Genomic DNA, 16844 nt, shown 5'->3' with positions numbered 1-16844 from the left:
GGAGCTGAAACCAGAAGTCTATTCATTATTTTTTATCATTTTTACTTAAAATGAGAAAATCATCCTATCCATGGTCCCTTGGGCTGAGTAGAGTTTTGCCCACTTGTATTCAGAGGCACGTGTCTCCCTTAGAGCGTCCTGAAGGTTTCTCAGCTGTGCCTGTGTCATGGGTGCTGTTGAATCAGCTGAGTCTGGTGGTGGAGAGAGCAGCTAATGGACTCTTGACCCAGTGTCTGACTTATCTAATAAACTTGGGCAATCTGCTTAGCTTCCACCTGCCTCATGGGTCTGTTTCCTCCTCTGAAAAATGGGGGAATTAGACCATAGTCTGTGGAGTCCCTCCTTTTAAAAATTCTTGCCAATAAACACTCTTAAAGGGGATGATATCCTGCTGCTTGTGGTTTTATTTTATTTTGTTTCTGGATTCATGTAGAACAGTGTGGACTCTTGGGGGTCCTCAAGACAGTTTTAGGTGCCCATGAGGCCAAAACTAATTTCATAACAATACTAAGATATTATTTGCCTTTTCTTTTTTTTTTTATTGGAGTAAAATTGCTTTACAACGTTGTGTTAGTTTCTGCTGTACAATGAAGTGAATCAGCTATATGTAATCAGCTATATGTATGTATCCCCTCCCTCTTGGACCTCCCTCCCTCCTTTCCCCCCTCCCCATTTAGGTCATCACAGAGCATGGAGCTGAGCTACCTGTGCTATACAGCAGGTTCCCATGAACCATCTGTTTTACACATAGTAGTGTATTTATGTCAAACCTAGTCTCCCACTTCATCCCACCCTCCCCTTCCCCCCCGTGCCCACATGTCCGTTCTCTACGTCTACGTCTCTGCACTGACTTTTGCACTGATGGTGTAAGAGCTGTGATGGGTAAAATGGCAGGTACCTCAGCATTAATCAAGGTAGTAGTCCCAGTGGGTACTAGTAGATGTGTTCTTCACCACAAGGCAATCTCAGTAAAGAGTGTTCCAGTTCCATTTAGGAATCTCTTTGATTTAATTTTATTAAATTTTATCCCTTTCAGTGGGTACCTTTTAAATATTCTGTGGGATGGAAATTGGAAATATTCTTACTATGTAATGAAGTGCTGTGATTGAATTGAGGAAAAGTACATCTGTGATTTGCTTGAGCTGAACCAGCAGCATTTTTGGTGGAATACCATTTTTATCTGAAGGATGGATGGACAGCCAAACTATAGCTGTTTAGGCTTTGGTATTTGGTAGACATTTTCTTGAAAATGAATAAAGTGCATTTGTCACCTTAAGGAAAACAACCGACAGTATTTATGGTGAGTCATAAAATTTGAGCTTTCAAGTGAAAATTAGAATTTTGAAAAGCTTGTATTTTTGTATTTGCCACTGGAACATTGACAGTTTCCCAACATGTAAAGACTTTTTTGAGATTAGTAGAGGTAAAAACAAAAGTAATTTTTTGATATCATGTAATAAATTGGGTCAACATTTGGAAGATCTGCATAATAACCCAGGTAACCAGTATTTTCCAAACGACTAATGCATGATGTTACAAAATCGTGCATGGGTAAAAGATCCGTTCAGAGGGCAAAACAGACCAATGGATTTTAATGTGAAAGAGTATAAAGAAGTTCACTGTTGTGGTTTCAGATTCCATGTTGCATCTAACCTTTAAAAAAACACCTCTTGTTGAGTTTTGGTGAAGTATCAAAGAAGATCCATGATTATCTAAAAGGGTCATTAAAATATTCCTTCCTTTTCCAACTACCTATGTGAGTCTGGATTTTCTTCATCTACTTCAATCGAGACAGCATATTACAACAGATGGTATGCAGAAGCAGATCTCTAAATCCAGCAGTCTTCTCTGAAGCCAGATCTAAGAGATATTTGCAGAGATGTAAAACAATGCCACTTTTCTCATGAAATTTTTCTTGTTTTGAAAGGCAGCTTTTTTTCCCATAAAAACTTATTTCAACTGATAATAAATTTATTACTATTATTTTAAGTGAATCAATAAGTATTTTAAAAAATTCTGAAGTTTATTTTCTAGATATGATGAATATAGTGGGAAATAACACACATAAACAAAAATTATTTGAGGTCCTATAATTTTAAGAGTGCAAGTCAGTTTAGAAGACTAGTACCCTGGATTCTAGATCCCAGTTTCAGAGATTCACTGTGCACAGCAGCATATCAGAGGTGCCAAGGAGTCCTTGAGTAAGTTAACCACTTAACTGTTCACTAAACACTTTTTTTTTTTTTTTTTACATAGCATGGCAGACTCTCGTATAAATTACTCTTAAGGCAGAGAATATGCCAGTTGGGTTTGTGTTTAATATCCAGAGGAGTCTAAGGTAATGCACTGATCTGTGTTTCTCGTAGATGCTGTTCAAATACTTGAAGCAGCTGCTCAGTATGCTTCAGTGGTAGGTAAAAGGTAGTGCTGGGTTGTATCAATATTTTGATTTGTATGTTTTAAGGAATTAAAGGAGTTAATAAAAGGAATTAATAATTTAAATTAAAATAATTTTAATGTATTTAATAATTTAAATAATTTTAAAATATTTTATTTAAATAAAAACTGTTTAAATAAGTAAATTGACCAAAAGGAATTTGAAAAATAAAGGGCTCATACTTCTAAGAGAAAAAGATTAGGTAAATGGGAATGAGTTGGGTAAACTGTTTTGCAGAGACTTAATCCATCAAGTACTTAAGATTGTTGCTTTCTAGAACATCAGTTACGGGCATTTAAAAATACTATTTTATAAACACTACCGTAACCTGAAATCACGGGCATTTAAAAATACTATTTTATAAATACTATAGTAACCTGAAATATGTCTTTATTTAAATTTTAGTCATAGTCAAGTAGTATGTTTTAGCTGCAAAGTTTTAAACTTTAAAAAAAGTAAGAATATAAATCATGACTTTAATTTTAAGAAAGTGAAATTTAGGCTGTGGCTTTCTCAGCTAAGTCCAGCACAGCAACAGGTAGGTATGTAAGCAGATAACCCCATACAACCCCTCAGCATCAGGTGCCCTTACTCCTGTGTTCCTTTCAAATGCTTCTTTAATCAGTTTCTTTGACCTTTTTTTTTTCTTTTTTTTTTTTTTAGTATGACTTACCAAAATAGTGTTACTTAGTATATAACTCTTTGGGGAAATAATTTGTGTAACACATTTTAACTAAGGTTATTTTTGATTATTGATTTTTCTTCTCATTGGGGATTTTGCTACACATCTACATTGTAGTCTTATTAGGTTATTTAGTCCCAATTATTAAAATCACTTTTAGAAATAAATAGTACACAGTTTTAAGTCAAATTACACCACATTTTAAGGTTCTTTGATATGGAAAGTATTACCTTATTCTGTACTATTTCTATCATATTTGTATTACTTTCTATTTTTTATGTAGGCTTCTAGGGATTTCTGTTATTTGTTAGGAAGCAATATATGCTTTTGTTTGGCTTAGTGCAAATGAGAAAAATAGGTCAAAGCTCGTGTGCCTGTGAAGAAAAATGTAACAAGTGGACAAATGTCATCAAGGCTGACATTGTGTACTTTTGGATTCTATCTAAGAGTTAAATCAGAATAGCCTTTTATTTTACAATACCATGATTTTTATTTTGAGGTGAGCTTGCAACTACCTTTGTCCTGTAAAATAAGATTTAACACATTTCATACTAAGTCCCTGTGAAGGGAATTCGGAGGCAAGAGCAAAGGAATAAAATGTGTTTATGGTAGGATCTTAAAATGGGAAACTAAAATAAAACAAAGAGGTATTGGGAGACCATTCCAGATGTTGACCTAAGATGGAGAGTGCTAAGTAAATATGTTTAGCCTATTATAAATGCAGTGCTGGTCATGTCAAAAGGAGGTGCTTTAGGATATTTAATTTTCAAAATTATGCTGCTGCCCTGGTTTTGTAATTATACTAGACCAGACCCTTCAAAAGCTGATTTCCTATTTTATACCAGCCCAATTATTACTAATGATGGGCTTCTTTACCAAATGGAAAGACTAATAACCCTTTGAAGTATTGTGTAATCCCATTGTAGTTCATTAGTATGAATAATAGTTTGTAGTGTTTCTGCATCCCCCATAGTGTTTATAATTCCTTATATTATACTCTTTCTGTGAGATGTCCCCCAAGGTCTCCCCTGTCATCCTATGGACAAGGCAGTTGCTATTTAACAGGACAGGAGTAATTTTCTAAGATGTCTGGTAAACAGCGTGCACGTGTGTTGGTTTTTGCTTTTGTTCCCTTTATTCTCTTTCTCTGCCTTCTTTTCCTCTGCCACCACCTCCTTCTTTCTCTTGCCCCTTTAATCTCTGGGATAGTGCATTTTTAAGTACATAGTAGGTGCTCAGTAAATACTTTTGAGTGATATGTCAACAAGAAAATAAATAATAGGCACACCTCAGAGATACTGCAGGTTCTGTTCGAGACCACTGCAATAAAGTGACTTGCAATAAAGCAAGTCATACAAATTGTTTGGTTTCCCAGTGCACGGAAAAATTATGTTTAGACTATATTGTAGTATATCAAGTGTGCAATAGCATTATGTCTAAAAAAACAATGTGCGTACCTTAATTTAAAAAATACTTTATTGCTAGAAAACGCTAATCATCATCTGAGCCTTTAGCCTAGTAGTAACTTCAAGGAAAGGATTGCTGATCACTGATCACCATAATAATATAATAATAATGGCAATGTTTGAAATATTTCAAGAACTACCAAAATGTGGCACAGAGACATGAAGTGAGCGAATGCTGCTGGAAAAATGGCGCTGATAGACTTCCTCAATTCAGGGTTGCCACAGACCTTCAATTTGTAAAAAATGCAGTATCTGCAAAACGCAATAAAACGAGGTATGCCTGTACTTCTTTTTCAGTCATAATCTTCTATTCCTAAAATGATATTCCTGAAAAAATGGGTCCTTAAATAGTCTTAGAAATAACAGTCATTACAATTAATCTTTATTACCCTTTATTATGTAGACTGCTTTTCACTCAGTGTCACTACCTGGCAAGGTGAGGGGAATATCTGTATATTTGTGGAGCAGTAGTATAACGACACACCTGACTTCATCACGGCACAGCTTTTTTATACAAAGTTCTCACATCTCTGCCGAATCCAGGTCATGTAGTGATTTCCAGAATATGATTTCCATCAATTTGCTCACGACTACTTCCCAGGACTAGATTACGAGTTGTTCTTTTACTGTTAAATTGTCAGCTAGTTTTCTTACCATCTTAACACCAGGAAGCTTCATCTTCCAAAAAGGAGCCCTCTACTATTCTGAGAAGGGGAAGCAAAACATATCCTTACAAGTATTTAAAATTACTGTTTTAACATTTATTTACCAAATACTCTATAGCTCTTACTATATGCCTGGGTACTATTGTAAGCACTTTACCAAAACTAATTCTTTTTATGCTTGTAAGGCCTATTATGTAGGTGGTGTTATCCTTAGTTCATAGATGCTGAAACCAAGGCAGGAGGCTAAGTAGCTCACCCAAGAGCTTCTGGGGCCAGCAGTTGATGCTGGCTGCAGAGTTGATGCTTTTAACCACTCTGGCCCTTACCATTCAAGTTCTTTCTGCAGACAGGAATTATACATGGTCAGGAAATCTTCAAAAGATCACGTTCTCCCCAAACATTAAAAGACTGCCACAACACACTGCTTAAGAAAAAGAAAATTCAGTAGCAAATTGAGTAAAACTTTCAGATATTTAGGCATAGAAAGTGCATTTTTCCCTGGGAAAGGCTAATGTACCAATAGCTTCTGAGGGTGGTAGTATTTCTGTAGCTGCCTCCCTTGAATTTATTAAACCATTAAAAGTCTCCCCTTTCCTCCAGCTTCTAGTAACATTTTTAAAACTTTCCTTTAAGCCCTGACCAACAGCCTCGTCAAAGCTTCCCCCCGCCCACTGCCTGGTCCCAATGACAAAGCCACCTATTTTAGATTTTTTTTTTAATGGCACCCCCCTACTTCCACGTCCCAGAATCTCACTTGGTTATCTAATGCTGCAAATTTTAGTGGCTTAAAATAATAATAGTTGATTATTTTACTTCTCTACTCCAAGCAGTGTCATCTAGAGCCACTTGACTGGGGCCTCTCCACTGTCAAAAGGGCTCACTCTGATGGCTGGCTAGTTGTGCGGGCACTTGGCTGGGAGCTCAGCCTGGATGTTGGGCAATTACTTCAGTTCCTTTTTGTAGACTGCTGAGACTTCTTTATGGCGTGGTGATAGCTGTGTGCCAAGAGTGAATGTCCCAGGAGCCAGGTGAAAGCTATGATCTATGAGTTCCACCATAGTCACGAGCCCACCCAGTTTGAAGGAGAGGGAACCTAGATACCGTCTCTTAATGATGGGGTATCCAGTCACATTGTAAAAAAAAAAAAAGAGCATGAGGCATAGAGGTACTGTGGTTGTTTTTAGAGAGTATAATCTGCCACAAAACGAGACCATCAGAAGATCCCCTATTTTCAACCTATTGTCTCCATCTTTTCTATGTTAGCTAAGCAAATTCCAACAATACAGGTTTTCCACATTGTTAGATGATATGTTTTCATTTAAGTACACATGTATATTTATATATGTCAATTCTATGTCATCTGTTTTTTGCCTGAATACATCGTGGTTGTTCTTTTCATTAATATTGTACTTGAAAAGAACCTGCCATCTATTAGGAAAATCAAATTCTTTAAAAAAAGAAGATTCAAATCTGATACATGTTCTGGTTTGCATTTGCAGATCAAATACTATAAGCATTTATTGAAAAATGACAGTGATAATTTTTTCTCTTCCTAAAGGTAGCCCATGAATGGTGATGAAAAATAATTCAAAACAGGTTAGAAAATGATTTGCCGTTGACATGGGTGTGTTTTGCAATGAGCTGACTGTTTCATACTTTAAGGACAAGCCTATTAAGTGTTCAATTGTTCAACTATTATTTGTTGAGTTGTGTCAGGCATTGGACTTTTGCATTGGCAGCCAGAAATCGTCTTACCCTCATGGAACATGTGAGGAAGATGGACGTTAATGGGTAATCACCAAGTAAATGTAAAATCATAACCTTGTTAAGTACTGTAGAGAAAAGGAGCTTGGAGAGTATCTGATGGGGAACCTGACCTCATCTCCCTTTCAGCAGTGCCCTTTTAGTAGAGATCTGGATGATGAGGGGGACATACCTCACCAAGAGACTCATGAGTGAGTGCTACAGCCTCACAGGGATCCTTATGCAGACATCAACGGATACACGTGCCCCTAGCTTACAGCCATTTTTAGGAAAGCAGTAGCTTCAGCTGTGATTCTGTTAAGAGACCATGTATTAAGTACCTCTTGGAAAGCACATGTTCATACAGGCCTTACAGAGCAGAGGTCTAAGTTTTAAGGACCCTTTTTCATTTATAAAGAATTACTTAATTTTGAATAATGGTGATCCCTATAAACGAGTACAATTCAAGTAAGTACTAAGTATAGCAGTAGTACTCCACATATGGCCTGGGGACCGCTAGAGTTAGCCAGACCCTTTCAGGATATCGAGGCCAAAGCAATTTTCTTAATAATACTAAGACATTATTTGTCTTGTCCACATTCCTTCTTTTACGAGAGTAAGTGGACTTCCCCAGAGACTGGATGATGTGGTTTCATCACAACAGATTGAGTGTAGGAGCATATATGAGAGTTCAGCTATCATCTGTTAAGCCAGACCTTTAAAAGGTTTGCAGAAATGTGAAAGAATGCCATTCTTCTCATTTATTTTTGAAAATATTGTTACCTTCATAACAATGGTATTTATGTTAACATATATATCTTTGTTATATCTTTGTTATATCTTTGGTATATCTTTGGTATATCTTTGTTATTTTAAAATGAATTAATAAGTATTTCTGAAATTTCTGTTTTAACTTCTAATATGGTAAAGTGTAAAGAGGTTTTGAGACCAAGAAGTTTGAGAATTGCTGAAGTATAGCATCCTGCTTGACTTGAGCATGTTACTTAGAGATGTAAGCAGCCTATAAAATGAGGATGATGATCAAAGTACTTCCCTCGTAAAAGGATTAAACGAGCTAGTATATGTCGGGAGCTTATAAGACTACATGGCACAGAGTACACTTTCAACATATGTTAGTTTGTATTATTATTACCATTTAATATGAAAGTGGAATTTATGTGAATCGAAACACTTCTGGGGCTCTGTGGCAAAGAATTTTTGCTTGTGTTTGTGGTCATCTGTATTGATTTGGTAAAACACAATATTCAAAAGTGAAAGAAATTGCATTTTGTAATTTTTCTTTTGAGTTGGGTTATAGCAGAGGTTTTTATTGGCAGATGGTCAGGGTGGCATGTTTGAAGAGATGGAGATTCAGAATAGCTTGGGGTGCTTTTTCCGTGCCTCCCTGCCCTCCCAGTCCATGCCCTCCCCACAGCCAAGTTCTGCTGTGTCCAGAATCATGGTAAACAGAGGGGCAGATGTCATTTGGGAGAGCTCCCCAGGATTGTGTTCTGTGCCCTGGACATTGAGCTGACAGGAGGATCCCTATTAGAAAGCATCTCTTTTAGTTCCCTCACTTTTCAGGTGGAGAAACTGAGGCCCAGAAGAGTGATTTGCCTCATACTGGTTCACCCAGCATATTAGAGGCCTACCTGGGACAAGCACTGACATTCCAGTTTGTACTGGTAGGCATACCAGGCTTAGAGTCAGAAGATCTGGTTTTAGCCTCTGTCTAAAAAGCTTTAATTGGTTGTCTGACATTGAGCAATTGACTAAAATCCCTGATCTTTAGTGTCCCTATTTGTAAAATGGAGGTGAAAATATCGACCATCCCAGGGATGTGAAAAGGATCAAATGAGACACCATATGAAGGTACCCAGGACATGTCCTCCTAGCTAGAGTCTCTGTGATCCTTTGCATGTAAAGTCCACAGAGAGACACGTCACAGTGAAATAAACTATTCTTTTCAGAACCTTAAAACCCGCCTTAAATGTTGTGCTTTGCAGCTTTGTAACATTTTCTTTTTTTCTGTCTTTATAGGACAGCCCAGAAACTTGCAGGACCTGTGCCGAATTAAAATTCGACAATGTATAGGCCTTCAAAACCTAAAGCTACTTGATGAACTACCAATTGCCAAGGTCATGAAAGACTACTTAAAACACAAATTTGATGATATCTGATATACACAGAACTGTGAGCAAGATTAGGAGTTATATTCCAGATACTTAAAAGGCTTTTTGCCTTGCACAAAGTATATCCTATGCAACTTCTGATTTGCTATGAAATCAGAAAGCAGGTATACACTTTTAGGTTTTTTTTGTTTGTTTGTTTGGTTTTCATTGTAGGGGAGGGATGTTTTTATATATATAAACACACACACACACACACACACACACACACACACACACACCCCACATGCTTGAAGGTCTTAATTTGGTTTCTTGGTCCAAGTTTACGAGGTTCAAGCTTTCTATACAATATTGCATTTAAAACAATTGTTTTTCCAAAATGACACAAGCAGGTTAGGAGTGGAGAATTTACCCTTTCCAAATTTATGGTTTCATTGACGTGCACAATATTATAAACCAGCAGAGCACTTGTTACAGTTTGGAGGCACAGTTTTACCCAGGGCATCCTGGGTTCTACTGGAAAATGCCGTAAGAAAATTTTAAAGTAACGCTGTCACCTCTGTCATTTTTAATGAGTACAAATTGGCTGTTTCAAACTGTTCTTTTCCTAATTAATGTAGCTTTGGATGACATAAATCCATTACCTCTGCTTTCCTGTTGGTGTGCTCTTGTTTTTAACTTATTTTTTTTAACAACTGTAGTACACTACCCAGAGATGTTGCATCTCAACTTCTATCTCTAGTTGAATTGTGCTTTTAAAAAAACTAATGGGAAAGAAAATAACTTTATAAAGCCCGTGTATTCTGTTTTTAAAACAGTGCCTCCAGTGCAGTACTCTTTCTGGTGTATTTTATCCATTATTTCACTTGATGTTCCTCATTCCACAGCTGGCTTTGACATGCCTGTGAGAACAGGAACCACCACTAATTTTAATTGCAGAACCATAGTATGTCAGTTGCAATTTTCATTTTAAGCTTTGTCTTTTACTTCACTTTAAGCTGAAAATTTCATGTCCTGGTGGTAGAGTATTCCCTAAAAATAGCCCAAAATATTGTTAAACCATTTGGCTTTAATGGTTAAATAATTTGGGGTGGTTTCATGGTGTTTTTTTCTTCCCAGTTGAAATAAAATTTCTAAAGGGTAAAATTTCTAATGGGTGCACATTTGTAAATCTGGTTAATTCCTAATATGCTAATTAAGCATTTCCTATCTATTTTAAAGTTACAGTGACACTCTTCAGAACAGTTATTTTCTGGGTTGATTGGCATATGTTTGCCGTGTAAACATAAATATGATAAAGTGTCAATAACAATGATTCTGGAGGCATTAGGGATCTATGATGATGCCCTTGGAAATGAGTTCTGTGCTTGATTTGTCATCATATTAGTTTCAGAAGAAACTTTAAAAATATCCCAGTATTGTTCTTAGTGCTTTAGGAAATTTCAGAATAGTTACACACCAGTAATAAATTTGTTATCAGAAGTTTACAAGATGAAGGGCTTCTCTTGTCTGAATTTGTAGTTTTAAGTCATTAAGTATACAGCTATTTCACCTGAAAAGTATAACTAAGCAGAATTAGGAATCTACTCTGGCTTTACCCTTTTCAGAGCCAGCAGTGTTATTTCCTCAAGCACAGAGTTTATTCTCTTGGATGCAGAGTAGCTGTGGCATCAGATGTCTGATTGCTGGGCCTAGGCTGGGTACAGGTTTCTGAAGAATGGGCAGCTTTGGGAAGAGGTTGATGTGGGGGATCACGGATAGGCTACGTAGCCTCTTCTACAGGGAGCCGCTAAGAGTGTGGCCAGTATTGTAACCATCCCAAAACTGTAACTGGAACATGATGGATAGAAATGGGTGGTCTTTTTTTTTTTTTTTTCATAAAAATATCTCCAAAAAGTTATCTTCTGAGAGAAAGTCCTTTATGAAGCTAGGAGCTGAACTGTGTTCTCATTCTGGAAACCAATAGCCAGGTCAAAGCTAAGACACATTTGTGGCATCAGGGACCTGGCATGGCCAGAAATGAATTGTGTTACTTCTCCCTGAAACCCTGGGCCCAGGGAGACGAGGAGATGTGAGGGCTTGTGGGGTCCTGCACTCTGAGCAGTGATGTTAATGTTACATTTGCACAGGACTTCTTTCCTCATGTGTCTGTTAATTTATTCAGTTAGTTCAAAATGATTTTCTTTCCCCAGCCAGTCAAAGGTTTCCAAACTAAGTTAACCACTGAGTTTGAGTCAGGGAATTCCAAGTAAAAAGGTCAGATGAAGGTAAATTCATTGTTCTGTATTGCTGCTGCGACTTCAGAAAAAAATTATGAACGCTCTTCCTGGAATCAAAATTTCTATTTAATGAAGAAGTGTATAATTCCATTATTTATTGTTTGAGGTTTCATTTTTCTGGAAGTTTAAAAAGAATGTTTTTTGTTGTTGTTAATAGAATCCCAATCACATATCATATTTAACAATAACTAAAATGTCTCCAAGTTGGTAACTGGTGGAATATAGGGATGAACGTGCCAGTCTGCACTTGAATTTGATTGGCAGAGAAGCTTTCTGTAGTAACATAATGAGAACAAATATTTTCAGATAATCAACTGATTGGTTTTTCCAGAATCTTGACTGAAATGTTCAGAATAGTATCAGATTTGTCACTGATCCTTCTATGTTTCTTTTGAAATTTATTATTTAAGCCTATTACTAAACCTTTATAGAAATATATTTGGCAAGTACACCAAAGAAACCAGCTCATAAAAGATTATGATCATTAATGAACTGCAAACCTCATCTTTTAAAAACAGATTTTTTGTGTGTAAATATTTGTGTTTATAAATGTACAGCAGAGTAAGTTTTTTAGATTATTTAATTCCCATATTTCTAAACTATTTACCACAGAATAATCCACGCTTGTTAGTTTGGAGGACTTGACTATTTTGTTTTTTTAATTCATTATCAGTCATGCTTGGAACAGCATTTCCGCTAGAGAATTCAGTGTTCTGGCAGTAGCAAGAGTACACATCTGGAGCGTGAGGGAGTCTAGCTTGATTTGTCAGATACACACCCTATGAGATGAGAATGTGTAGTTTAATTACCAGAGTGGACCATACAAAAACTGAGATTCTAACTTCCTTGCAGAATTGCTCATCAGCCCAGAATGTGATTGGGATGAGGCCCTTTGCCCACAAATTTAGCTTTCATGTAACTCCTAGTGTGTTATATCATAATTATTTTGTTCTTCCTTTGTAATGTAAGTTTTGCTTTGGGTCAATTTGAATTAAAAAAAAACTTAAATCTGGTTTAAAACATATTGGAATTGTGTTTTATTTCTAGTCTACTTTAACTTTTTAATACTTCTAGCTCTTTGGTCAAAAGAAACAGAACTCTGTCTTTCATTCCTCAGCATTTTAGATAATTGGGAATTGTGTAAGAATGTGATACAAAAAACAGCACCATTTTGGATCAGATAAGGAAGCTCCCCCTCCCTTTTTTAATGTATTCTGCAAATACCAACAAAAGACTATCCTATTCTTGAGTGTGTTGATCCAGCACTGAGCCTTTTGGGGCCGTTTTCACCTCTGCCTCACCTTGACTGAGGACAGAGTTTGGACCATGATATCTCTAAGCACAGAACAGTATATTCAGTTAAACAATGAATTTGAGGTAGTTTATTAGCTTACAAGAGATAGAAGGAAAATAACTTTGATTTCATATTTCCTCTGTATATAAGCACAGCTTGATTTAGGAGAGACCTCAGACCAATGTGAATGATGCTGTGCTAAGAAGAAGGGAGGACAGACGACTTAGCACCCCGTGCAGAAACGCAGTGTTTTGCTACCATAACCTTGTTACAGACTTGTCCAGGGTTTGGCACAAATGAAAGCCAAGAATGGGACATTTGAAACTGTTCCTAATGATCAGCAGGGGAGTTCAGATGTGAAAAAGAGCTGTGTTGCTTGGAAATCTTGAGGTCATTCCTTTTCCAATATGATGTAAGTAGTGTATTGTTTTTTCAGCTGAAAGACAACTTACAAAAATGGCTTTCTAGCTATTGATAAAACAGATTATCTACTTGATAAAAAAATATTTCCACATCCCATGTAGTTGGGTTTCAAAGGTAAAAGAAAGTGGATTTTTGTATCATCTTTGTATTTATGTAACAATGTAGCTTTGTGTTCTCTTAACATCTTAACACGTCTGACAAACTTTGATGTTAGAATTTATATTAGCTTAAATACCAATAAAGATTTTAAATATCCACTGCCAGATACTGTTATTTAGGTTGATGTAGACTCCTAAGATACAAAGGCAAATTTGTCTTTATCATTAGTTATTCTGTCATTACCTATAAGGTCTCTTACATCTTAGATGAAAAGCAAAGGGTCAGCCAGCATATGGCTCTAATGGAGCCCATGACTCTTCTCGTATGCTGCTGACAAATAGCGTTCAAAATCTTGTACTATATTTCTCTAAGATCATGGTACATTTTATAGATACTTCTTTATCTTCCAGAAAAACTCTTGATTTCTGAGTGACAGTTAACATGCTCAATCCCATATGAAAAAAGACTGAGGTGCTTTGCACAAGGTCCTATGAGAGATCATCGTGTGAATAAAACCTGGCACTAGTGCTGTTGTTGCAGAGCATGGTCTCTTGTCCTGCAGGGGAGTGTCTTCCACCAAGTGTTGCTCTTTCCATTTCTCACTCACCTGTGCCCAGAGTGCCTTGTGCTGGGTTTCAGTTGCGCATCCACAAGCTAAATGCTTTATCAATTATGAAGACCCATAAACCATTAGAAGTAAAGGATCAGATTAAAGCAAAATATTTCTCTTCTGTTGCAGATATGACCTTTAAGAAAAAATCATGTAATCATTTGTAGTTATTGTAAACATATTTTAAATTAAATCTTGGTTTGTTCCAGCATCTTAAAAATCACACTCAGAACCTTTTCTTATGTTTTCTTGTAATTAGGAAATTGTTTTAAATGAATGCAAATGTAATTTATGTTACATTAGGTAGTAATTAAGTGACTCACTTTTCTGTGAAATAGTGTTTTATGATTCAGAAATGAGTTGGCTTAATTTGGATGAGGGGATTCAGTTGAAGCTGAGAAACTCGGTTATGTGCTGAGTAGACTGACCCTTTGTGACTGACACAGAGGTAATCCAGCTGCAGATATTTCCTATTTTATCTGGCAAACAGAGTCTTATTTTTCTTGCTGCTCAGTCTTGAGCTGATGTTGCTTTTCTTCCTCTGATAGTTTTGGGTCAGGTCACTGCTCAGTTTTCTTTTTTCTTTACTGAAAAAAAAGAACACTTGTAGGGGAGGACTTACTGTACATGACCATTTTATATTTCTCTAGAGGTTTTCTAGATTTTCCCTCTCTTCTGTCCACTTAACCCTTTTGTGAAGTACACACACGTGCACAAAGCATGGCCTCGCTAAGTTGCTTTTTTGATTTTTGAGTTCCCTGATTGCTTGTTTTCCCTGCCTTACCTGGATGGAAATACAGCTTAATATCATTAGGAAATATAGCATAATATCATTTAAGGAAGCCTAATAAATAAGTCTGAGCTACATCCATTTCCCATCTTGAGTAGTACCAGAGAGGAACAAATTGCATTTCTTCCTGGTTTGTTACGTGTTCTTAAGAAATCATTTTCTGTGAGTCGATTGCCCAGTGGTCTCCTTGAGGATGGACCCTGGGTCTTATTTGCCTGAATCTCAAACAGTATTTGCTGAAAGAATCAGTTTTCCAGAGCCATAGGTACATGTGGCAGTTGGTCCTCAGCCAGTAACTTTATTCCTTCAAGCCTCCAAGGAACCCAGGGCCATGTGGATGACAGCATCAGCATTTCCCAGCTCCAAATCTCATGTAAGTATCGTCCTCCTAATTCCTGCCAGTATTGTCTTTTGCTGTTTCTTCCTCCCTTCTGCCCCCACCTCTCTGCTCTCCCCTCCATCATGGTCACTGAGCAGTGGACCCATGTGATCAATGGTGCGTGGGCACTGGGGTGGCAGACTTCCAAAGATGCCACAGAGCTCTGGTCGTGGGGAATTCTCCCCACTGGGAGTCTCCCTCCCTGTCTCTGTGGGTTACAGCTGTGATCTCCTCACATCTCAGGGCAGCTAGGTGGGGACTGAGGTAGAGCCCCTGGTTCATCACCCCCGGCTGTGCTCTTCCCCACTTTCCCACGGGCAGCACGAACGACATCACTTTACGTAGCAGGGGAGCACTGCACAGCTGGCTCCTGCATCTAACAGTTGCTCCTTTCCATGGTGCCTGCCACACAGTGCCCGTCACATGGTGGGTGCTCAATTGTTATTCTTCAAATGAATTCATCTAGTCCAAGCCCTTTCTTTTACAGGCAGGGAAGCCCTTTTTTATGGGTCAAGAATTGAGGTGACTCAGTAGCTGGGGCCCTGCCTGTAGTGGCTGGCAGTGAAGGGCACAACAGCCAGGACTCCTCAACCTCTGGTTCTTCAGCGATCCCAGCTTCGGGTGGCTTGGCCCTCACTTGCATCCGGTGTTTTCTGTGGAACAGAAACTGACCCCTTGGTAACAGAGCAATGATGGAATGAGATACATTTTGGCAAGAGTTGGCAAGGCTCAGGACTCTATACGTATACTTCCTGGATTAAAGCCCACACATCCATAAAACTGCCTCTAATTTCGTACAAAATGCTTCCTGAGAGTTCCGTCTTGGTCTCCAATGTGCCTTTTTGAAAAATCATGACTGAAAGGGTTTAGGTTCTGGGGGTGACCTTAGGAACGGCATCCCCAGCCTCCTGAGCATGGGGATAGGAATTCTCGTGCTGTGCTTTTGTTTTGCTCTGTGTTTACAAGGAGAGTTGAATAACTGCATATATGAGGCTGCTCAACGATGCCAGTGGCGTATATACTCAGCATTTTTTCCCTTTAAGTTTTCATTACAGGCAGCTAAGAGATTGATCCACCACTGTCTTTTCATCATACTTTATGATCCCTCACATTCACAGTATGTATTTCCATTGAGAGTAAAAGACACTTGCAGAGGAGTAGAGAGAGGAACTTGGACATTTTGACTTAGAATTAAAGTTGAACTGAAACAAATTGTACAAATCTTTGTATCACATAGCAATTATTGTATACACTTTAAAGTAAGCATTTCTTACCTGGAGGCCTCAACTGAAATTTTTCTGTAAGAAGTGATTGATAACTTACTCTAATAAATTATCTCTAACAAATAGAAAATAAGACTTGTCAATTTAGATGTGGTGGGCTGAGTGGAGCTGCCGACCTGGAGGATGTCACCTTATTAGTTTACCCTAATTCATCAGTCCTTGAAACTAAAGTTATAATGCTTTTATTCCAGAAAGTACTGTCGACTCAAATATACTATCTGTAGAACATTTTGAGGTCCCATGGTTAAAATTACAGTGGACACGTCAGTAACAAGGTGGTCATTTCTCTTCCAACTTCCTGTTAAACCCAATGAAAGTCACCACTACCTCTCCACCCTTGGCAGGTGTTTCTAGGGCATGAGGTGTAGGGGGTTAGGGCCTCCACCTGCTGATGTGATATCAGTGGTGGAGAGATGGAAGTCCCTTGCCTCATGCCTCTCCTTGTGGGGAGAGTGGGCCCTGGGAGAAATGGGCCAGGTACACAGCTACAGTCTGATGACAAACAAGGTGCACCAGGAACCTAGATCTGAGCCAGGCAGAACTGGTAGCAATAACAGCCTTGCCT

The 16844-nt window shown here is 37.8% G+C and overlaps 1 protein-coding gene across 3 annotated transcripts in view; it reads left to right on the top strand.

Annotated features, from left to right (window-relative positions):
• ASB7 (ankyrin repeat and SOCS box containing 7) overlaps nucleotides 1–12425 on the top strand; it is a 48822-nt gene extending 36397 nt beyond the window's left edge. The window contains exons 6-8 of one of the 3 annotated variants that reach the window (XM_067029489.1): nucleotides 2367–2414; nucleotides 6813–6846; nucleotides 9034–9098. In XM_067029489.1, the coding sequence (XP_066885590.1) occupies nucleotides 2367–2414; nucleotides 6813–6826 (62 nt within the window). In that variant the 3' untranslated portion in view covers nucleotides 6827–6846; nucleotides 9034–9098. Of the gene's footprint in view, nucleotides 1–2366; nucleotides 2415–6808; nucleotides 6847–9033 lie in introns of all 3 variants that reach the window. The other 2 variants (XM_067029490.1, XM_059059589.2) reach the window with 2 other exon arrangements.
• Nucleotides 12426–16844: the final 4419 nt, after the last annotated feature.

This window comes from Kogia breviceps, chromosome 3, assembly GCF_026419965.1.
Source record: "Kogia breviceps isolate mKogBre1 chromosome 3, mKogBre1 haplotype 1, whole genome shotgun sequence".
NCBI lineage: Eukaryota > Metazoa > Chordata > Mammalia > Artiodactyla > Physeteridae > Kogia > Kogia breviceps.
This window is presented reverse-complemented; position numbering and strand designations above follow the sequence as displayed.